The sequence below is a fragment of the Phoca vitulina genome, unplaced genomic scaffold, assembly GCF_004348235.1.
Source record: "Phoca vitulina isolate PV1807 unplaced genomic scaffold, GSC_HSeal_1.0 scaffold116, whole genome shotgun sequence".
NCBI lineage: Eukaryota > Metazoa > Chordata > Mammalia > Carnivora > Phocidae > Phoca > Phoca vitulina.
Window position 1 is genome coordinate 132,618 of NW_022589819.1, and position 22,425 is coordinate 155,042.

The 22,425-nt window shown below is 48.5% G+C and overlaps 1 protein-coding gene across 6 annotated transcripts; it reads left to right on the forward strand.

Annotated features, from left to right (window-relative positions):
• Window position 1: 1 nt before the first annotated feature.
• On the forward strand, window positions 2–12,261 carry NFKBIL1 (NFKB inhibitor like 1). Of its 6 annotated transcripts, none has more exons than XM_032398475.1 (5): window positions 2–67; window positions 341–699; window positions 1,293–1,569; window positions 8,549–8,770; window positions 8,950–12,261. In XM_032398475.1, exons 3-5 carry the CDS (start codon window positions 1,305–1,307, stop codon window positions 9,537–9,539), a joined length of 1,077 nt encoding a protein of 358 aa, XP_032254366.1. In that variant the 5' UTR covers window positions 2–67; window positions 341–699; window positions 1,293–1,304; the 3' UTR covers window positions 9,540–12,261. The 6 variants fall into 6 exon arrangements, with proteins under 6 accessions (XP_032254366.1, XP_032254363.1, XP_032254364.1 ...); XM_032398473.1 differs by lacking the exon at window positions 2–67 and adding an exon at window positions 75–162 and having other exon boundaries at window positions 301–699; XM_032398474.1 differs by lacking the exon at window positions 2–67 and adding an exon at window positions 81–162 and having other exon boundaries at window positions 608–699.
• Window positions 12,262–22,425: the final 10,164 nt, after the last annotated feature.

Consider the following 22,425-nt stretch of genomic DNA (forward strand, 5'->3'; position numbering starts at 1 on the left):
GTACCCAGAAGAACCACATGGGAGCAGCAGAGACCAGACCCAAAGCTGCCGGCTACCGTCACAGCAGGTGCAGGGTTTTCCCGGTCGGAACGTCCAGGAGTGGGGGCAGGGGCAAGGAGGAGTGAGAAGGAGGCATAGAGGGGTTGAAAATGGGGTGAAAAGGTAAGGAAGTCAACATGTGTCGTGTATTGGGAGAAGAGGATGCTGGGTTTCCCTAACTTCTTCCTACTTCTCTTCCCCTCTTTTTTTTTTTCTCTCCCTCCCGTTTCCATCTCCCTCTTTTTCTTTATCTTTCCCAAGTCTAAATTTCTGCATCCATTTCATTTGCCTTCTCCTATAGTTGTTTCTTTATGTCTTTCACACATGTCTTTTTTGATCTGGCCCTGTTCTTGACCTCGTTGTGGTTTTAGTTTTGGTTTTCCATTTTCATCATGATTTTTAGTCCTCTTTATCTCCCCTGTTTTCTCTCTCTTCTCATCTTCTATCTCTGAACCATCTCCTCTCTCTTCCCGTTTGGGGGAGGAGAGGATAAATCTCTAAATCGCCGTTTTTACCCTCCCATGCTCGGCTCCTTTTCCTCGTTTACCGTCCAGTCTTCCGCTTTCAGGCGGACCCTTTATCCTAAGTTCCCAAGTTCCCCACCGAGGCCAGACTGAGGAAACACACACACCCCGTCCCCTCGGAGAGAGACGACATCCGGTAACGCGCTCATTTCCGCCCTTTACCTGCGTCTCGGCTTGCGCCATTTCCGCCAGCCTAGAGTGTCTCCGCCCTTCCCGCCTCCCTTCCTCGAGCGTCTTAAACACAGGCCTTGGGCCTACAGCTCTGGGGGTACTTAGGGGGGCGGGGGGCAGGGCTGATGAGTAACCCCTCCCCCCAGGTCCCAGAGGGAGAAGCCTCCACATCTGTCTGCCGGGTACATCATATTCCGTTTCTAGATCATTATTTGAAATTATCTGTGACTTAAATTCAGATTTCTGTTGATAAAAATTTTCCCCATCATTCTTTGTCTTTTTCAAAGTCTCTTATTAACAATTATCTGGGCTAATGAGCCTCAAAGCAATTATTTATACTTTTCTCAAATTTTACATTAAGAAATCTGTGACCCAAGCCCTCTTCAAAAATTTTTTCAAACCTACCTAAGGGATGAGAGTTAGGAGAGGCCTCATCTCTTGCTGAAGATGTAAGAAGGGGGACCGAAGGGAGGAACAAGAGGGAATGTCAGGGACGGTGGGGAAGGGACCAGGCAAGGCTGGGGCCCTGACGGCTGCCTTTTTTTCCTTCTTCCTCAGCCCAAGACTTCCATGGCCTCCACTTCCCGCCGCCAACGCCGAGAGCGTCGCTTCCGTCGTTACTTGTCTGCAGGACGGCTGGTCCGGGCCCAGGCCCTCCTCCAGCGACACCCAGGCCTTGATGTAGACGCTGGGCAACCCCCACCACTGCACCGGGCCTGTGCCCGCCACGATGCCCCCGCCCTGTGCCTGCTGCTTCGGCTTGGGGCTGACCCTGCCCACCAGGACCGCCACGGGGACACGGCGCTGCACGCTGCTGCCCGCCAGGGCCCTGATGGTGAGTTTGCCTGGTGGGGAACAAGGTCATGAGCCACTGACTGACCGGGAATGAGATGAAGGCCAACAATTGAAAGATAAGCTAGTTATGCCTGGGAAGGTAATTAGTTGACCATGTTGGCATGTGGCAATCATTTGTGACTTTACTGAGTTACCATTGTCTGAAGAACCCAACATTCTCAAAACAGCAACTTCAGATTTCACATCTTTCTAGATTAGTAGCTATTTTGTCTCTTGACTGGTTGTTCGCCTGCCATGCAAAAAGTAAGATAGAGGGTAGGTTCTGCAATTCCATTGCCTGGGTTCGAATCCCAGCACCACACTTAACAGCTGTGTATTCTAGGGCAACTTACTAAACTTCCCTAAGGCTTAGTTTGCCCTCATGCAAAATTAAATAACAACAACCTTTTGCTGTGTCCCGGCACTTCTCACAAATCAGCATTTAATCCTCACAACAATAAGTACTAATATTATCCCCTATTTCTCAGATGAGGAAACAGGACAGAGAAGTTAAGTAACTTGTCAAAGTCACCCAGTTACAAAGTGGTAGAGCAGGGATTAGAACCCAGGCAGTCTAGCTAGACCATCTGTACTCTTTTTTTTTTTTAAAGATTTTATTTATTTATTCGACAGAGAGAGAGACAGCGAGAGAAGGAATACAAGCAGGGGGAGTGGGAGAGGGAGAAGCAGGCTTCCCGCGGAGCAGGGAGCCCAATGCGGGGCTCGATCCCAGGACCCTGGGATCATGACCTGAGCCGAAGGCAGATGCTTAACGACTGTGCCACCCAGGCGCCTCTAGACCATCTGTACTCTTAACGACTGTGTTATCCTATGTGGTACGTTATAGAATTATACAATGATGCGCCCATGTTCAAAGCACCCATGCTGTCACGTATATTTTGAGAATCAACTGACACAATATGTAATTAGAGCACCTGGCATGTGATTAGCACACAGTAGATGTTGGCCAGTAGTGTTTCTGTTATCAACAGATCCACACTTCCTTACCCTCAGCTCTGCAACTCAAAAATACTAAGAGTCAAACATTTTTCACCAGACTTGTTTGGTGAGAAAACCTAACCTGAACTAAAGCGAGACTATCTGTGAGTTGTTTTTATCCTACTGATGTCAACGTTCGTACATTTCTTTGCAGAAACATTCATGTGTTTGGTCACTGGAGCTGCCCACGCCCTCCCCAGGCCACTTAATATACAGTGTATGTACTTTCAGATCAGCCCTACCAAATCCCAAAAACATCTGAGTTCTGAAAAACCTTTGACACTGAAGGTTTCAGATGGGGACCTATGGACAGTGGAAGCAGCTCTGTAGAGATAATAGCCCTTAGGAAAATAAAACCCTCTAGCGATTCTCCCCTGCTAGAGATTTTCCTTCTAGAGTAAGAACATTAGAGGAAAATCCCTGGGTTGGGTTGAACAACCTTAGCTCAGTTTGACTGCTGCTATCACCATCTTCCAGCTCCCCAACAGAAACCCCTCTCATCCCAAAAACTTCCCCCATATAGGAGAAAAAAATCCCCTTTTCTTTAATTCCTCTTAATATAGTGAGATAGGCTGGCATATTCAGATTTAAAAAAAAAAAATCTTAAAAAGAGGTTGGCAGAATGTAGGCATCCAGTTTGACAGCTGACATTACACATGGCTTCTCTTGCCATGAACAGAGAACCCTGTGGCAGATCTCAGACCTCCTCCAAGTTCAAATTCTACCACCTACAGGCTGTGTACCAGGGACATGCAACTTACTTCCATGAGCGTAATTTGCCTCTCTTTTTTTAATTACTATTTTTTATTTTTTAACTCGCCTCTAAAATGACAAGTGACAAGTAAATGAGGCAAGCACTTGGTATAGGTTTGGCACCCACCAGATGAAAAGTATTGTTATTTTTATTCTTATATTACCCAATTACGGCTTTTTGAGTCATAAAAATCTCTCGCATAGGACCTTCCTTTATTATATTGACATCTAAGAAGCATATGAGATCGATACTGTTATCCTATTACAGACGAGGAAATTAGGGTCCAGAAGGTTCAGGAACTTCCTGAAATCTCCTAGCCAACAGGTTGTTGTCTTCCTAAGAGGGACCTGCCCTCGGGTCCCTCCCAAGCCCTGGTATACATCCTCTCAGGCCTTACTTCCTCCTGTTCCCCTGACAGCCCTGCCACCAGGTGGCCGTCTGGCTCTTCTGTAGAATGGCCCATCTCATTCAGCTTCTAGCTGCTTTAGAGACCATTAGGTCTTAAAATGCAAATATGTTCTTTGAACAGATGAAGTGACCCAGGATCCCCTAAGGAAGGGGAGGTGTTCCCCTATTCCCAAGTTAGGTGCGAGGGGTGAGGCAGTTCATGCTGGATTGACTGGGCTATGTGGTCACAACCAATGAGATGCCAATAAATGGCTTTTGGTAACTTCCTTTTGGGACCCATCCCCTCATGGGGAAGTGGTCTTAGCTGTCAAAGGTGTGTCATGAACATACCTTAGTCAGACGATAACCATTCTCTACACACTACAAGAATTAGTGAACACCAAGAAACAGCAGGTCATTTTCTCACAGTCTTTACGAAAAGAAGAAAGTCCAAAGCCAGCCCGGTATTTTTTTTGTTTTCTTATGTAACATTCACTGCACTTCTGCTTATTGCCAGCACAGTGTCAGACATCTGCCATCCACCGCTCACTTAGACTGCACAGCAGGAGTAAGCTGTGGCCCTGTTTGGCACATAGCTGCGCTGTCTGATTTACGTTCCATTTGCCTTTCCAGCCTTTCCTACCGTGGCACAACCACAGACCTGCAGCTCCAGCTACGTAGCTCTGTCTTCAGTGAGCCCAAACATGTTTTTCACAAGACTGCCTCTACCTGTTGCCTTCCCATCCACCTGATTTTCACTTTGCTAAGTTATCCTCCCTTCCCAGCCCAACATAAGCCCACCTCCTCCTTGAAGCCCTCTCTGACCCCCCTCCCACTTTACCTTTTCTTCCTTCATGCCTCAGTTAATCATCACTCAATATAAGCTTCCAATATTGGTGTTTTTAAAAAATGTGTTGTGCCAGTTAGTGTGAACATCCCTTTAAGGTAGAAATCACGTCTCATTATGGAGAAGGGAAGAACAGTACTTCTGTCACTAAGACAAAGTACATGTTTACTTCAAGTTTTTTTTTAATACAGATTTTTCCTAATATTATAAAAGCACAACATACTAATTAAAGAACACTGGGAAGTTGATCTGCACTGCTAAATTGATGATAAAGGTGGCATTTCAAATCACTGGAGGGCAGTGAGCTATTTTAATAAACAACATTGAAGCATTTGGTTCATCTGGGGAAGAGTCCTACCTCACACCTGACTCAAAAATAAATTACAGGGGCGCCTGGGTGGCTCAGTCATTAAGCGTCTGCCTTCCGCTCAAGTCATGATCCCAGGGTCCTGGGATCAAGCCCTGCATCAGGCTCCCCGCTCCGCGGGAAGCCTGCTTCTCCCTTTCCCACTTCCCCTGCTTGTGTTCCCTCTCTCGCTGTGTCTCTCTCTGTCAAATAAATAAATTAAATCTTAAAAAAAAAAAAGTAAATTACAGCTGCTTAAAACCTAAATATGACAGGAAGGGTGCATACCAAATTCATGGGAGGAGTTTTCTCTGAGGAGGGGAATAAAATTTGGAAGGCAACATCAGAAAAAGCTTTAGCTTTATCTGTGATAGTTCATTTCTTTAAGACAAAATAACGTTGCAGAAATTACAGAACAGTAACATACCTTGTGGGAGGAATAGGGGTGTTTATTGTACTATACTTTTTACATTTTTTTTTTTTTTTAAGATTTTATTTATTTATTTGACAGAGACACAGCGAGAGAGGGAACACAAGCAGGGGCAGTAGGAGAGGGAGAAGCAGGCTTCCCGCTGAGCAGGGAGCCCGATGTGGGGCTCGATCCCAGGACCCTGGGATCATGACCCGAGCCGAAGGCAGACGCCTAACGACTGAGCCACCCAGGCACCCCTATACTTTTTACATTTTTTTTAAGATTTTATTTATTTATCTGAGAGAGAGCACAAGCAGGGGAAGTGGCAGGCAGAGAGAGAAGCAGGCTTCCCACTGAGCAGGGAGCCCGATGCGGGGCTCAATCCCCGGACCCTGGGATCATGACCTGAGCCAAAGGCAGAAGCTTAACCGACTGAGCTACCCAGGCACCCCTACATTTTTTTAGATAAACTAAAAAAATAGTAGAAAAAAACACAAGAGGATATTTTTATAATCTTAGAGTGGAGAAAGCCTTTCTAAGGATGAAATAAAGCCAAAAGCTGTAAAAGAAAATATTGATATGGATTTAACTACATAAAAACTTTTCAAAGATGGGAGAAAATATTTACAAATACTTGACACAAGAGGTTGATATCTATAATATATAAAGAGTTATCATGTCTACATATATAATTTCTAGGAGAACAGTAGACAGAGAATATGAACAGGTCATTCACAAAAGAAATAAAGAGCCAGGGGCACCTGGCTGGCTCAGTCAGCAGAGCTTGTGACTCTTGATCTCAGGGTCGTGAGTAGATTACTTAAAAAAAGAAAAAAAAGAAAAAGCCAAAAAACATATAAAACAAAGAAAATTTTGTTAATAAAATCATTTTTTCCTCATTAGATGAACAAAATTAAAAGGGTTGGTTGGTGATAACCTTGGTAAAGGACGACACAGGCGCTCTTATAGTCTCCGTAGGAGTATATGTTGGCACAAATTTGAGAGCGGTTTGGTAAAACCGCACATGTTGTTTGACTCAGAAATTCCACTTCTGAGAGTCTACCCCACAGAAATACTGTAAGGAGTCTACAAAGACATATGTAGGAGGCCGAACATTTTTGGAAACAAAGTCTGCTGACTGGGCGTGGGGAGATGTTTGTTTCATACACATGGTGGAACACTACACAGTCATAAAAAAGAATGAGGTGGACTGTGTACGCTCCTGTGGGAAAGTACAAATGAGACGTTAGGTGAAAAAAGCAAGTTGCCAAACAAAACATAGAGCGTGACTACATATCTCGGAAGAAAGTCATCCTGTGTATGCATTTATACACCCAGACAGGACTGCAAGGTACCACAGCAAACTTAACAGTGATTAAATCTATTCTTCGCTCTTTAAAAAGAAAAAAAATGTTTCACATTAGTTATATCCCTTTCACATTAAAATATTAACCAGGGGTGCCTGGGTGGCTCAGTCGTTAAGCATCTGCCTTCGGCTCAGGTCGTGATCCCAGGGTCCTGGGATCGAGCCCCGCATCGGGCTCCCTGCTCTGTGAGAAGCCTGCTTCTCCCTCTCCCACTCCCCCTGCTTGTGTTCCCTCTCGCTGTCTCTCTCTCTTTGTTAAATAAATAAATAAAATCTTAAAAAAATAAAATATTAACCAAATAAGATTGGAGGACAGCCACCCATAGTCCTACCACCCAGAGACTAGGATTTTTACATATTTCCTTCTAGTCTGTTTTTTTCCAACTAGGATTTGGCTTCTTCTTTTACACGGTTGTGATTGGATCCTATGTATAGTTTCGTAGCCAGCTTTTCCACACACAAACATCATTTTAGTGGCTATTGAATCTTCTGTAGCATATTTTACTTACCATGTTTAAAGCCCATGAATTTAAAAACCTCCTGTGCAAGCCTGAACACCCACCTACCCTCGTACCTGCTGTGAACCATGGTGGGGAATAAGCAGTTGAAAGAGAGGACTGGGTATTTGCTGGGTGGGACAGGTGGGGAGGGTTGGTGACAGGTCACGTCAGTGGTAAAGAGAAGTGTCCTCTCCTCCTCTCATCCTGATGTGGTTTGAGCTGGGCAGCACTCAAGTGTACCAAGAGATGATGGGTGGGGGGCGATGGGCCTTGGCCAGCCAAGGTGGGCCCATTGTGTCTTCCTACCTTCCTGGCAGTGACAGGACAACCCTTCCCTGTCCCATCCTTTTGCCAGGTGGCCAGTACTTGGCAGCACCACAAAGTAAAGATTTAACGACTGGCGGCCCATTTCTTCCTGCCCTAGGAAGAGAAAGTAGGTGCACAGGAAGGGAGGGTGCCTCACTCACCTTCCTCTGTCCCGGGAGTGGAAGAGGTGCTTGGTGGCCGTAGTGGGTGGGCTTGGCCAGGAGTAGAGTGCTGTGTTGGCAGTAAAGTGGTCAGCATGGCCTTCAGCTGATGCTAGAGTGGATGCAGTGAGGTCAGGGCTCAGGAGCAGGGGGGGTTCGGGAACATCAGTCCCTCTTCTGTTTACCCCCAGCCTCCTGTTAGCCAGTCCCTGGGTGGGACCCTCTATCTCAGCCCCTTTCTCCTGCCCTAGGTCAGTAGTCAGTTTGGAAAGAGCTTGCTTCGCTGCTGGGAACATTTCCATGGCTTAAAACTCATTGCTGGTCTGGACCCTGTACCTCCCCACCCCCTCCCAGTATACCCTGTATGAGGTTGGCTGAGAGAAAGTCCCCTCCCTGAAAATATTTTACTCAGTTTATTGAAAAGCAATGTGAAAAGGTTTCTGTTACTTATTTGCATATTTATAATGGTGCAGAGTAAAACGTTCAGATATTTTACCAGTCTGAAGTATAGCTTTGGGTCAGAAACACAGTAAGAGTTATAAAGCGACAATATTTTCAAACCAAAAATGAAATTCATGGTTAGAGGTTTTTGACATTGCCCAGGGTGGCTGGAGGCAGGCTGGGAAATGTCATTTAACATAGTAGAACTCCTAGGATACTAAAATAGTTTGTGGGGACACAGATCAGAATATTTTAAACTACCACGCCTCTCACGCATGTGGTAAACTATCAGTAAATATTTGTCAGTGACCGTGATTTCCTAATACCCAGGAGGCTTCCGTGTGGGCAACCCTTTCCGTTGCTCTAAGACCAAGGGAGTGAGTGACCAGCAGGATTCAGGATGGCGGCTGTGCCAAGGAGTGGGGGTCCCAGCTAATTTCTGCTCCCTGCTCTCCCAACAGCCTACACGGACTTCTTCCTGCCACTGCTGAGTCGCTGCCCTTCCGCTATGGGGATAAAGAATAAGGATGGGGAGACCCCTGGGCAGATTCTGGGCTGGGGACCCCCCTGGGATTCTGCTGAAGAGGAGGAAGAGGACGAGGCCTCTAAGGAGCGGGAATGGAGGCAGAAGCTGCAGGGAGAGCTGGAGGATGAGTGGCAGGAGGTCATCGGGAGGTTTGAAGGTGAGGAATCCATTCCCATGCATAGCTGCCCTTCTTCCCCTTGACCGCTTTTCCTGTACCTGCCGCATGAAACCTCCCGCCGGCCTCCTGTACCCCCGTCCTCTATACCGCCCTCCCCTCTTGCCTGTCCCCTCCTCCCAGCATTTCCCCGGCCACCCCCATCCTGCCCTCCCAAGCAGATGACGCTTCCCATGAGGCCCAGGAGCCCGAGTCCTTCTCAGCCTGGTCAGACCGCCTGGCCCGGGAGGGCGCCCAGAGGCGGCGGCGGCAGCAGCGCGGGGCAGAGGGAGCCTGCCGACCGGCACGGGCTGCGGGCCCCAGTCACAGCTGGCCGCGGCAGGAGGAGGAGCAGCGGCGCTTCCGAGAGCGGGCCCGGGCCAAGGAGGAGGAGCTGCGAGAGGGCCGGGCCAGGCGGGCACAGGAGGCTCGTGGGGACCGAGGGCCAGAGCCAGCCAGGGCTGGGCCCAGGGCAGAGCCCCCAAGAGGAGCAGGGAGGGGCAGCCTCTGGCGCTTTGGTGATGTGCCCTGGCCCTGCCCTGGGGGGGGGGACCCGGAGGCCATGGCCGCAGCCCTGGTGGCCAGGGGCCCCCCGTTGGAGGAACAGGGGGCCCTGAGGAGGTACTTGAGGGTCCAGCAGGTCCGCTGGCACCCTGACCGCTTCCTGCAGCGATTCCGAAGCCAGATTGAGACCTGGGAGCTGGGCCGTGTGATGGGGGCCGTCACGGCCCTTTCTCAAGCCCTGAATCGCCACGCGGAGGCCCTCAAGTGACCCCAGGGAAAGAGTGAGAAACTGCAGGGAACGCAGCCTTAGAGGCAGGGCAGTAGTAAGGGGAAGGTCAGGGATGGGGATGACGAGGAAGAGGCTGATGCTGCACGGCGAAGGATATGGGGTGGGAGCGAGACTTGTAACGAGTGGGAGTGGGGAGGATATGGGCCACCACCACTGCTCCTTGACTCCTCCAGTTCCTAATAAGACCTGGTTCCACATCTCACTCCCGGTGTCTCCTCTGCCTTTTTCCATTGCTGTGGTTTTCATCATACATGACCTCTCCTTTCTCACCCCGCCCGCCAAAATCCGCAGCTCCTACACACCTGCAGCACGCACACACCAAGTTGGGCTCTCAGCTGGAGCCAAGAAGGCCCTGCTTGCCCACCCGCAAAGGCAGCCCTAAGACCCAGTTTGCCCACCAGTCTCCACTCCCTGCACTGGGCTCCTCCACTGTGCTGTCAGTGACTGGAGAAATAGACGTGAACAGAGACGAAAAAGGGAACAAAACCAGTTTCCCTCCTCTCCCCAGTTCCCCAGCTAGAACCACATCCTCCTCCCCACTTAACACTCCCTCCCCCAACACAGGGCTTTCCCTTTGCTGAGTCACTGAATGATCTGAGTTGGGGGCAGCTGGAGCTGGGGGCCATGAGGAGGTTGTGGGAGGATGGGATAGAAGCAGAATGGACAAAGGAAGAGCCCTGTGGGGGAGTGGAATTTCGGTTGCTAAAATTAGGAGCAGGGGAAGGAGGTGGAAAGAGCCAAATTATGTAACCTGGGTTGTCTGTTCTTGGGCAACCAGGGATCCACACCCAAGGCTATCTCCCCGCTAGCTCCTCAGTCCTATGTTTTCGCCTCCAGGGCCCCAGTCCTTGCCAGCTTCTGCCCCCATCCCACACCTGAGCTTCCTCTCTCAGCAGTCTAGCCTTCCAGAGAGGCATCTTTTCCTGAAGTTGAGGAAAAGGTACTGAGGGGCGGAGGGAGAGGGTCTGACGCCATCCCTTTCACTGTTCCGTACTCAGCTCCACTCGAGCTCCCCAGAACCGGGAGAGGAAGTTGTAGACGGTACCAAACCCCGCTGCCATCCCCCAGGACACAACAGGGAACTCTGCAAAAAGCAAAGAGTTACAGGCGCGTGCTGGCGTGTGCGGTCTGCACGCGTCTACATCAGAGAATATTAAGAATCAGAAACGAATTTTTTAGGGTTGGAGCCCTGGTCTACTCAGGAGAATCCTGAGGGCAGTAGAGGAGAGGGAGGGAAGCCTGCGGGAGCAGGGGAACATGGGCGGGCATGAGACCCTGGGAGAAGACAGCCAAGAGACCCGAGGCCTCCCAGGGAGCAGGCAGCTGTCAGGGTCCGGAGGAGGAAGGGCTGGTGAGAAAGATCTGTGAGAGGAAGCTGCTGTGATTCAGAGAAGAGCCTGCGAGCTGTGAGCAGCCCAGGCGTCCGGTTCCTCTCACAGGCCGGAGATTTCGGAAGTGGCATGCAAAGAGCCCAGCTGTGGAGTTGGGGGGAGCTGGGGTTAGGATCCCTAAGCTGGGGGTTGAGAGGTAAGCAATAGAAACCTTTGGCGTCCAGATTTGCTCCTCCATCCAGCAGAGTTTTCTTTGGTTTTGAAGCACATCATTTCCCCTCTGCAAGAGTTACATAAAACCAAAGCAAAATAAACCCTGATCCCTGGCCCCCAAACCTCCCTCTTTTCAACGTCCTTCCCTGGTGTCTGGCCCCCAGGCCTGTTGGGGGTTCCCCTGAGTGAGGGCTGTTCACTTTCTCTGACCACAGGGTTTCCGCTTCTGTGTCTCTTGTTTCCTAGGCTGATAAAAATACTGAGCCCTAGAGGCCCTGGCTTCCTCTGACCCCCCGGGGCCAGGCAGCAGGCATCCTGTCCACCGTGGTGGGGGCAGGGAGGGGGGCCCAGGGATCCCCAAGGGATGACTCAGTGCCTACCATGAAACACTGGGGAGGTGTGAATGTGTGTATCTGCTCTCGAGAGCTGGAACGAGGAATCAATTCTCGGGGAAGGATGATGCATTGGGGTTCAGTTAGGAAGACAGGATTAGGGAACAAGACTAGTGAGATCAAAGAGGGTCCGTTGGGGGATTGAGCTTGGGGCCGGTTTGAGTTAAGTTGGGAAGAGGATCTGGGGGGGACTCTATTCAGTGTAGTTAAACTGAGCAACAAGTAGCCCAAAGATAAATCCAAACTGCTGCAAGTTTGCAGTCTAACAGGGGAGGTAAGGCCCACAGCTAATTGTCATTCAGGGCATGATGCTGAGTAAATATTAGAGAGTAAGACACAGTGGGTACGGAAGGGGGAGGGGGCGCTGAGCCGGGAGAGGGCATTTGACTGGTGCTGATGAGTGAGCAGAATTTCTATGGGTGGAGGTGGCGGGAAAGGCTCCATAGACAAATGAAATGGCTTCAGCAGAGACCAGGAGTCAGAAAACAGTATATTGAGGAAAAGACGAGTGTCCTGAGGAAGACGAAGCACAGGTGTGAGTGAGCAGGTGTTGAAGAGAGGCCCGCAGGAGGCCAAGGTACAGGGCCCGGGACCTCAGCCTGTGTGCCGCGGTACTGGTGGCAGCCGTGCAGAAGAGGGGGAGAGAGCAGGAGAGTGCTGCGGGGGTTACAGACGAGGAGTGAAGAAGAAAACAGCGATCATTCCTGCCATGTCAAGCCCTTTCCTAACAGGAGTAATCCTGCCAACAACTGTTCAGAAGGTGGGTGGTGGATCTCCTTTATAAAGAGGAAACGGGGGTGGGGGGGGGCTCATAAACCTACTGAACTTGCTTAAGGCCACACAGGTAAAAAGTAGCAGATTAGCACTAAGTGCATCTTACTCCAAAACTTGTGTGCTTTCACTTAGGTCCGAATAACTCCAAATAGCGTTAAAGGAGGGAACAGATCTTAAAAACTTTGAGAGGATAAGTCATTAGCACAACTGATGGGACGGTGGGAGGAATCTTAGAAGAAGAGGAATCTTGGATGACCCTGAATTTTGTTCCTAGGGGATTAGAAAGATGATGCCCTAAACCTAGGAGACACCTAGCTGAGAGGAAAGATAAGGAATTCAGTTTCAGACACTGAAGCAATAAATTTTGATTAAGCACCTGATAGGAGCAGGGCACTCTGCTAGACAAAAGGTTTAAAAGAAATATAAAGTCACTGCCCTCATAGAACTTGCAGTCTAATGAGATAAACAATATATAAGTAACAACTACAGGTGGTAATGGGAGGTGCACCTGCCTAGAGTAATAGTGTTCAAACAAGGCCTGCTGAGTTTGAGGTGCTAGCATAACAGTCAGGTGGAGATTTCTGGCAAGCAGGTCCAGAGCTCAAGAGAAAAGTGTGAGCTGGAGGGGTAGATTCGGGCATCATTCCCTTCCTAAGGGAGATTGAGCCTCGAAGTGCACCGGATCCCCTAGAGAGGGTGATCAGAAGAGCCCCTGAAGACGGTCGAAGCAAGAGGAATCAATAAAGGAGGGAGGTGGGGAAGTGGTCAGAGAAGTAGGGCAAGGGAGGGGTGTGCCAAGCAGAGACAGGGCAGCCACATCTAATGCTTCAAAGAGGCCTAGTAGGGGAAGGTTGAAAGATCCTTTGGGTTCAGGAACTAGACAATTACAAATTTTGAGAAAACAGTTTCCACTTACCAGAGGGGCAGAAATCACTTTACATAGGTTGAGGAATGAGTGGGAGGTGAGGAAAGGGAGGTGGTAGGTACAAAGTCATAGAATAGTGAATATGGAAGATAACTAAGAGTCATCTCTAATGCAACCCACGAATTTTACAGATGAGGAAAATGTTACCAGTTCCCAAAAAAGTGGGTAGTTAAGGGGGCTAGTCTTTTGAGACATCACACAGAAAAGGAAGGTGAGAGATGAAATGGCAGAGAGAAAAACAGAGTCCAGGGAAGGATTTTTTTTATTTTCAAGAAATAAAATTGAACGGGGCGCCTGGGTGGCTCAGTCGTTAAGCGTCGGCCTTTGGCTCAGGTCATGACTTCAGGGTCCTGGGATCGAGCTCCGCATCCCTGCTCGGCGGGGAGCCTGCTTCTCCCTCTCCCACTCCCCCTGCTTGTGTTCCCTCTCTCGCTGTGTCTCTCTCTGTCAAATAAATAAAATCTTTAAAAAAAAAGAAAAGAAAATTGAACATGTTTACAATGAAAGCACAGTGCACGAAGAGAGAAAGATACTGAAGATTTGAGGTGGGAAAGAATATGGTAAAGACACAGGAAGTGGAATACAGAGCACAGAGGATCTGCATTGGACAGGAGAAAAGAGTCCTCGGAGTCAAAAGAAAAGAAAGATGGGGCGCCCGGGTGGCTCAGTCGGTTAAGCGTCTGCCTTTGGATCAGGTCATGATCCCAGGGTCCTGGGATCGTGCCCCGAATCAGGCTCCCTGCTCAGCCCCAAGTCTGCCTCTCCTTCTGCCCCTCCCCCCGCTCATGCTCTCTCACTCACTCTCTCAAATAAATGAAAAAAATCTTTTAAAATAAATTAAAATTTAAATTATAAAAAAAGAGGGCGCCTGGGTGGCTCAGTCGTTAAGCGTCTGCCTTCGGCTCAGGTCATGATCCCAGGGTCCTGGGATCGAGCCCCGCATTGGGCTCCCTGCTCGGCAAAGCCTGCTTCTCCCTCTCCCACTCCCCCTGCCTGTGTTCCCTCTCTCACTGTGTCTCTCTCTGTCAAATAAATAAAATCTTAAAAAAAAAAAAAAAGATGAAATGTAAATAAAGTGAAGAAAAAGAAGGAAGTGAAGAGATCAGCTCAGATGGCCTTAAGCTCAATGAAATACAGGACAGCTGCACCAACTGAGAGTAAAGAGGTGTAAGAGGCACAGAGATTTAGAACATCCCCTGCAGGAGTACAACAGGGAATCAAGAAAGAAAGATTGAGAAATACTGAGGGCTCTCTCAGGTTAGATGGCCAGGAGGAGCAGAAGGCCTCTTCTAGTGACATGACTCTCCTGCCAAGTGTGGCGACCTAGGAGAAAGCCCCAAGAATGAGACCATTGAGTTTACCCAAATCCAAGTTTTTTAAGGTTGTCTTGGTAGAACACCAAGTGATTCTAAAGTGCTAGTGAAGAGCTGTCTGGGTGACTCAGTCGGTTAAGCACCTGACTATCGATTTTGGTTCTGGTCATGATTTCAGGGTCCTGAGGTCAAGCCCCACATTGGGCTCTGCCGTGGGCGTGGAGCTTGCTTAAGACTCTCTCTCGCCCTCTGCCCCCCCCCCCCTGCCCACTCGCTCTCCCCCCCCCCCCCCAAAAAAAAACCAAAGTGCTAGTGAATGTAGTTGAAATTTTTGACCATGCAGTGCAAGTTAAACCAGATGGACAAGGAAAACAAGGAAAGAAGAGGGGTTGGAAGTCTTGGTGAGAATGGAGAACTAATTTGATGGGAGGGAAGAGTGGGGGGTGTGAAAAGTGAGTGGTGGTTGTGAGAGGGAAAATTCAGAGTTCAAGATCTCAAAGATTCAGCCCTTCCAAGTGATGCTGAGGTCTGAGATACGACTTTGCACAGGGGTGCCTAAACGGGAGCAGGGAAAGAGACTGGAAAGCTATTGTAACTGAGAAAGTTGAAGCGCTGAGAGGACAGTGTGAGACCATTCTGTGTGGTTTTGAAGTCTCTAAAGATGTTGGTGGGGATGAGATATGAAGAAAAACTGAGATAGATATAAAGTTGTTAAGAGTGTGATAAAGATGTTGGTGGAGAAGACTGCTGTGCAGATAGGAAGAGCATGGCAAATGCAAAAGGCATGGGCTTCAAGAAAAGAAAAGGAGGTTACCAATGGTGCTGAACAGTGGTCTCTCCTCTGCCCCCTCCCCCTTGAGATTGGAGAGAAGGAAGAGCAGCCTTCACCAAAGAGAAAAGGAGCAACATTAGGGTAAATCCAGGTTTCACAGTGCCAGAGGAAGACTCTTTCAAAAATGAGACAGAGAATTTGAATATATGAGGAGCTCCACAGCATACTGTGAAATGGATTGGTAGAAGTGTCGTGTGGGGTAAGGAGTCTAATCCATGGAGGTTAGATCCCAGTGAGAGTTCAGGAGAAGAAGAAAAAGGCTGGAGGGTTTTGCTTCTGGAAACAAGAGGTTGCTGCTTCTGGAATTTAGAATGGAAGGTACATAGCATTTATTATGATGGAAAAAAACCATAAATACCCCGAAGGAGGTGTTAGGGGGATGCACAAGACAAAGCATGTCTTCTAGTTCCACGGCTTCAAATGCCCATCTTCATGCTGATGACTCCCAATGTTGTCTCTCTAGCTCTGACCTTGCCTCTGAAAGCCAGACTCCTATCCAATTGCCAAGTGTCATCTCCACTTGGATGTCTGCCCAATGGATTTAGACTTAACATATTCAAAATTGAACTTTTGGTTCTCCCACCTCATTGGAATCCATGTCCCTCCCAGTTTCCCTATCATACAACCCCCCCAAAACCCATCCAATCTATCATTGAGTCCTGTCAATTCTACCCCTGAAATATATCCCGTATTTGTCTACTTCTCTCCAATTTCATGGCTGCCACCATCTTCTCTCCTATTGCTGCCGTTGCCTCCTAATTGATGTCCCTGCTTTCATTCTTTCCTCCTACAATCCAGTCTAGACAAAATCTTTTTTTTTTTAAAGATTTTATTATTTATTTGAGAGAGAGAGTGAGCGAGAGAAAGAGAGCACAAGCAGGGTGAGTGGGAGAGGGAGAAGCAGGCTACTTGCTGAGTGGAGAGCCCGATGCGGGGCTTGATCCCAGGACCCTGGAATCATGACCTGAGCCTAAGGCAGACGCTTAACGACTGAGCCACCCAGGCGCCCTAGACACAGGATCTTTTAAAAACATAAATCCGGGGCGCCTCGGTGGCTCAGAGGGTTAAGCGTCTGCTTTCGGCTCAGGTCATGATTCCAGGGTCCTGGGATCGAGTCCTGCATCGGGCTCCCTGCTCAGCGAGGAGCCTGCTTCTCCCTCTTCCTCTGCCTGCCGCTCTGTCTACTTGTGCTCTCTCTCTGTCAAATAAATAAATAAAATCTTAAAAAAATAATAAAAATAAAAACATAAATCCAATCACCTCTGCCTCACTCCTCTCTGTCCTCCTCCTCCCCCCTTCCCTCCTTATACACTCACACACACACACACACACACACACACACACACACACACACACTGACACCCTCCAAAGTCTTCCCCATGATTGAATAAAAGCCAGATGCTTTCTTTCTCCTTGAACGGTCCTGCGTGATCTGGCTCCTGCCTCCTCTCTCTGACCTCATCCCCCACCCGCTCCTGCTCTCTCTGTTCCAGCCGCACCAGCTTCCTTTCTGTTCCTCAACACCCCCAGCTCATTTCTACCTTCCAGCCTTTGCAGTAGCTGTTCCTTTTGCCTGGAATGCTTCTCCCCTACACCTTCACCTGGTCACTCTTACTTGTCATTTGGGTCTCAGCTTAAATGCCACTTAGAGGGGACTTCCTGACCACTGTGTCTAAGGTAGTTCTCTGCCACTCCTCACGTGCCCTGTATTGTTTCCTCCTAGCACTACTTACTGACTTCTGTGTATTTCCTTTCTGCCTTGCCTTACGAGGATGTCTGATTTGTTTGCCTCTATATCCCTATTGCCTAGAACAGTGCCCAGCACATAGTAGGCACTCAATAAAAACTTAAACGGGGGCAAAAAAAAAAAAACCTTCTTAAACGAAGACATGGATGAATAATGGGATAAAACAGGAGAAAGCTCATCTTTAGATTTGTGGCTTAGATTGGATTTACCTTTAGAGTCAGGTTTAACTATAGAGTCGGGGGTGGGGATGAGTTGATTTCAAAATTAGCTGTAGGAAACAAGATTGGTTTAGTTTAGAGGATAAGTTTATTTTCAGGTTTATTTATTGGAATGTGTTTAGATTTGAGGTTAGGGTTGGGTAGTTTGAGTTACGATTTGGGTTGAGGTTAAATTTGAGTTAGGTTCAAAGTTAATATTAAATCCCAATATACGTTCTGAGGCTAAGTTCAAGTTTGAAGCTAATGTCATTTCAATCTCATTTAGAGGCCTCAGAAATTTCACTAGTTTCTCCACAGAGCCCACTGTACAGACTGTATTTCCCTGAGTTTGGGGCTCAGGACTCTAGTCATCACCCCTCCCACCCAGGGAAAGCCCCAAACCAACTGCTGGCCTCTCCAAGAAAGAAACTGAATTTCACACAACCTCCGAAACTGAGATTGAAACCAAGATTGGCCCATCTCAAGGAGCGTCCTTCAGCACATCACAAACGCCTGTGACACTGAGCCTCAGCCCAGTTCTTGCCCTTCCGTCCTCTCTGTCTCTCATGTCTCCCTGTCACTCTTTCTCACCTTCCCCTTTTTGTTCCTCAATGCCCTGTCTTCCTCTGACCTAAGTTTCTCCCTTTCTTGGTTTCTCATCGTTAATTGCAACACTGTTTTATATTTTAATATAACTGAGGTCGCTTAGTCCATCAGCTCCTACCATTAGAGAGGCAGAAAGAGACAACAGGAAGGAAAAGGAACCCCAGAGAAAGAGAGACACAGAGAAAGAAAAGGAGCAGGGCCCAAGAGGGAAACCAACAGTGACATAAGAGACCATAGGTTAAAAGAATAAGAAGAAGCCAAGCTATAGACCAAGATATTTTTTTAAAGATTTATTTATTTAGGGGCACCTGGGTGGCTCAGTCAGTTAAGTAACTGCCTTCTGCTCAGGTCATGATCCCAGGGTCCTGGGATCAAGCCCTGCATCAGGCTCCCTGCTTGGCGGGGAGTCTGCTTCTCCCTCTACCCCTCCCCTGCTCATGATCTCTCTCTCTCTCTCAAATAAATAAAATGAAATCAAAAAAAGATTTATTCATTTATTAGAGAGAGCACATGCAAGAGCTTGTGGGAGGGACAGAGAGAGAAGGAGAGAGAGAATCTCAAGCAGAATCCCCACTGAGCGTAGAGCCCAACACGGGGCTTGGGGCTCAATATCATAACCCTGAGATCATGACCTGAGCCGAAAGAGTTGGATGCTTAATTGACTGAGCCACCCAGGTGCCACTAGACCAAGATATTTAAAGGAGGCATCGGTGGCTACTCTTCCTCCATCACATCTGCTCAGCCCCACCCCTAGATTTTGCCTAGAAACTCTCGTCCTTTCCATCCTCCTGCTGCTGCCTCAATGTAAATGTAAGCTCTTGTCATCTCCTTGCTGGTTATTGCACAACTTTCCTAACTGGTCTCCACCTTCTGCTTTTCCCTCCAGCCCCTCAAGTCCCATACCCCAAACCATTCTTCATGCAGCTTCCAGACTCATTTTTCTGATGTACCAATCTGCATGAGTCCCTCTCTCGCTTAAAAATTTTGGTGATTCCCCATCATAATTAGAATGAAATCCAAACTTCTTTTCTTGGTTTTAAACCCTTCAGAATGGGGGCGCTCAGGTCATGATCCCGGGGTCCTGGGATTGAGCCCCGCATCAGGCTCCCTGCTCAGTGGAGAGCCTGCTTCTCCCTCTCCCTCTGCCTGCCGCTCCCCCTGCTTGTGCTCTCTCTCTCTCTCTCTGTCAAATAAATAAATAAAAATCTTTAAAAAATAAATAAATCCTTCAGAATGTGTTCTCAGCTTAACTCCCAAGCCTCATCTCTGCTCCTTCTATTTGTACCCAAACTGTAAATAAAGTGAAGAAAAAAGAAGGAAGTGAAGAGATCAGTTCGGATGGCCTTAAGCTCAATGAAATACAGGACAGCTTCACCAACTGAGAGTAAAGAGGTGTAAGAGGCACAGAGATTTAGAACATCCCCTGCAGGAGTATAACAGGGAATCAAGAAAGAAAGATTGAGAAATACTGAGGGCTCTCTCAGGTTAAATGGCCAGGAGGAGCAGAAGGCCTCTTCTAGTGACATGACTCTCCTGCCAAGTGTGGCGACCTAGGAGAAAGCCCCAAGAATGAGACCATTGAGTTTACCCAAATCCAAGTTTTTCAAGGTTGTCTTTTTTTTTTTTAATATTTTATTTATTTATTTGACAGAGAGAGACTCAGAGAGAGAGGGGACACAAGCGGGGGGAGGGAGGGAGGAGAGAGAGAAGCAGGCTTCCCGCAGAGCAGGGACCCCAATGTGGGGCTCGATCCCAGGACCCTGGGATCATGACCTGAGCTGAAGCAGACACTTAACTGACTGAGCCACCCAGGTGCCCCACACATGGCCAAGTGATTCTAAAGTGCTAGTGAAGGACTGCCTGGGTGGCTCAGTCGGTTAAGCACCTGACTATCTATTTTGGTTCTGGTCATGATTTCAGGGTCCTGAGGTCAAGCCCCACATAGGGCTCTGCCCTGGGCATGGAGCTTGTTTAAGACTCTCTCCCTCACTGTCCCGCCCTGCTCAGGCTCTCTCTCAACACTTAATGCCTGACACCCCTCTCCCAGGCCAAGTTCAATGACTTTTCTATGGACTGCCATAAGGCCACCGTCACACTTTATTCTAATTATCTGCTAACTTTCCTGTCTTCCATGCTGGTTTTTGAGTTCCCAGAGGGCATGGGAACTGTCTTTCACATCTGTATCCTCAATGCCTTGTACAAGGTCCTCAATAAACGTTTGTGAAATAGAGAGAAAGCTAAAGAGGTGGAAGGAGAATGAAAAGAAACAGTAGTCTTATCAGCCTAGGAAGGCATGAAAGGCAAAGGGCCTCAAGAAAGGGGAGGAAAGCAGGAGAAATGGCTCATACACACCCTGAATGTTACTTATGTGCCACAGGACCCCAAGACCACTCAGAAACGCTTTTCCAGAGAACAGCCATATGCCCAATGCCACGGTGGTGGGGGGGGGGGGAGGGAAGGGCTTTAGCCTTTCAAAACCCTCAAAATGAAAGCATACCAACATCAATAAAAATAATCATGAGATTTGAGATGGCCAATTTTCTCAATCTTCTGAAACATGGATAAAATCATCTTTAGAAACCTTTTTTTTTAACTTACAAATTAAGTAAAAACTGGCTCAGGCGCCTGGGTGGCTCAGTTGGTTAAGCGACTGCCTTCGGCTCAGGTCATGATCCCAGGGTCCTGGGATTGAGCCCCGCATCGGGCTCCCTGCTCCGCGGGGAGCCTGCTTCTTCCTCTCCCACTCCCCCTGCTTGTGTTCCCTCTCTCGCTGTGTCTCTCTCTGTCAAATAAATAAATAAAATCTTAAAAAAAAAAAAAAAACTGCCTCATTTTTAAGAATGTTCATATCAACATCTTTCATAGTATCCAAAAACTAGAAACAAACCAAACGTCTATCAACAGAAAAATGGGTAAATAAGAGAGTATATTCACACAATAAACTTACATCATGATAAAAAAAAAAAAAATACTGATAAATGCAACCACATGGATGAATCTCAGAAAGATCATGTCGAGTGAAAGAAGCCAAACCCAAACAGTACATTCTGTGTGACTTCATTTATAAGACATTCAAAAGCAGGAAAAACTAATCTATGGTGATAGAGGTCAGAAAGTGGTTGGTTATCTTTGGAGGGTATCAACTGGGAGAGGGGCATGAGAGAACCCTCTGGGGACCTGAAAATATGTTGAACTGAGTGGTGGCTACATGGCTATAAACAGATGGAAAAGCTCACCAGGCTGTAAACTTAAGAGACGTGCGCCTTACTGTACCTAAGTTAAAAGGGGGAAATCTTAAACAGTATTCTGGCTCTGCAATCGCAGCTTCCAGATAAGTCCTTTGCTTGTCCCCACCCTACCCTAGCTCACCATCCTCAAGCTCCTCCTGTGTGAAATTCCAAAGCCTTCCCTGTAGAGAGCTTTGGAAATTGCTACATTCCTCGATCCCAGAGTTTGTGTTTGTTTGGGGTTATATAAATCTGACCTGGGGCACCTGGGTGGCTCAGTCAGTTAAGCGTCTGCCTTCGGCTCAGGTCATGATCCCGGGGTCCTGGGATCGAGTCCCACATCGGGCTCCCTGCTCAGGGGGGAGTCTGCTTGGAATTCTCCCTCTCCCTCTCCTGCCCCTCCCCCCCCAAATAAACAAATAAATAAACAAAATCTTTAAAAAAAATAATAAATCTGATCTGTGGAGGCCACCTGAGGACATCCTTCAGGAGTGAGATGAGACCTCAGCATACTTAAGTGCATGGCAACATCTCTCAGTAGGGGAACCATGATCTTTATCTTCCCATCCAGGACACTTGTGATAACAAAAGGGAGATCCATGAACATTTTCACCAGGACGACAAGCATAAACCAGAATGTCCAGGGCAAAAGGGTATATAATGCAACTTCTTGATAGAAAACCTGCCAGACGACCAGGAAAGTACACATACTGGGACGAGGGTGACTTGAACCATTTGGGACAAGGATGGGGGTAGAAGAGGAGGAAATGGGCACAGAGAGTAGCCTGTAATCAACCAAGGGTGCAGAGGTGTTATATATAATCGCTCTTCAGGGAACCGGGCCTCCAGCCCACGCCCCAGCTGCTCCCCCACCCCCTCCTCCCCGAACTGACTGTCCCTTCTCTGGAACTCCTAAGCCTGACCCTGCTCCCTGGCCCTCCCAGCCCACGGTTCCCCTGACCCCGCTCCCTTTCCCAGAACTCAGTCGTCTGAGCCCCCAGCCTGTGGTTCACTCCTGGGCCTCAGCCTTTCCTGCCTTCGACTGAAACGGCAGCATCTTCTCAGCCCTGGGGGCTTCCCCGGGGCCCAGCCCGGGGCCTAGAACCCGCCCGCCGCCTGCCACGCCGCCACGCTGCCACCGCCGCTTCCTCTATAAAGGGACCCAGGCGTCCAGGCCCAGGGGCCCCGCACAGCAGGTGAGACTCTCCCGGCCCGTCTCCTCCTCGGGCTGCCCGGCGCTGGACTCCCCTGGGCACTCCGCCCCTCCGCCCGCGCCGCGGCGCCTCCCGTGCCGCCTGCCTGGGCCCG

Coding starts and splice junctions, on each gene's coding strand:
- NFKBIL1 (XM_032398471.1), top strand. CDS start 860: ATGAGTAACCCCTCCCCCCAGGTCCCAGAGGGAGAAGCCTCCACATCT. Junction 1,570..8,548: donor TGCCCGCCAGGGCCCTGATG/GTGAGTTTGCCT, acceptor CTCTCCCAACAG/CCTACACGGACTTCTTCCTG. Junction 8,771..8,949: donor GGTCATCGGGAGGTTTGAAG/GTGAGGAATCCA, acceptor CCTCCCAAGCAG/ATGACGCTTCCCATGAGGCC.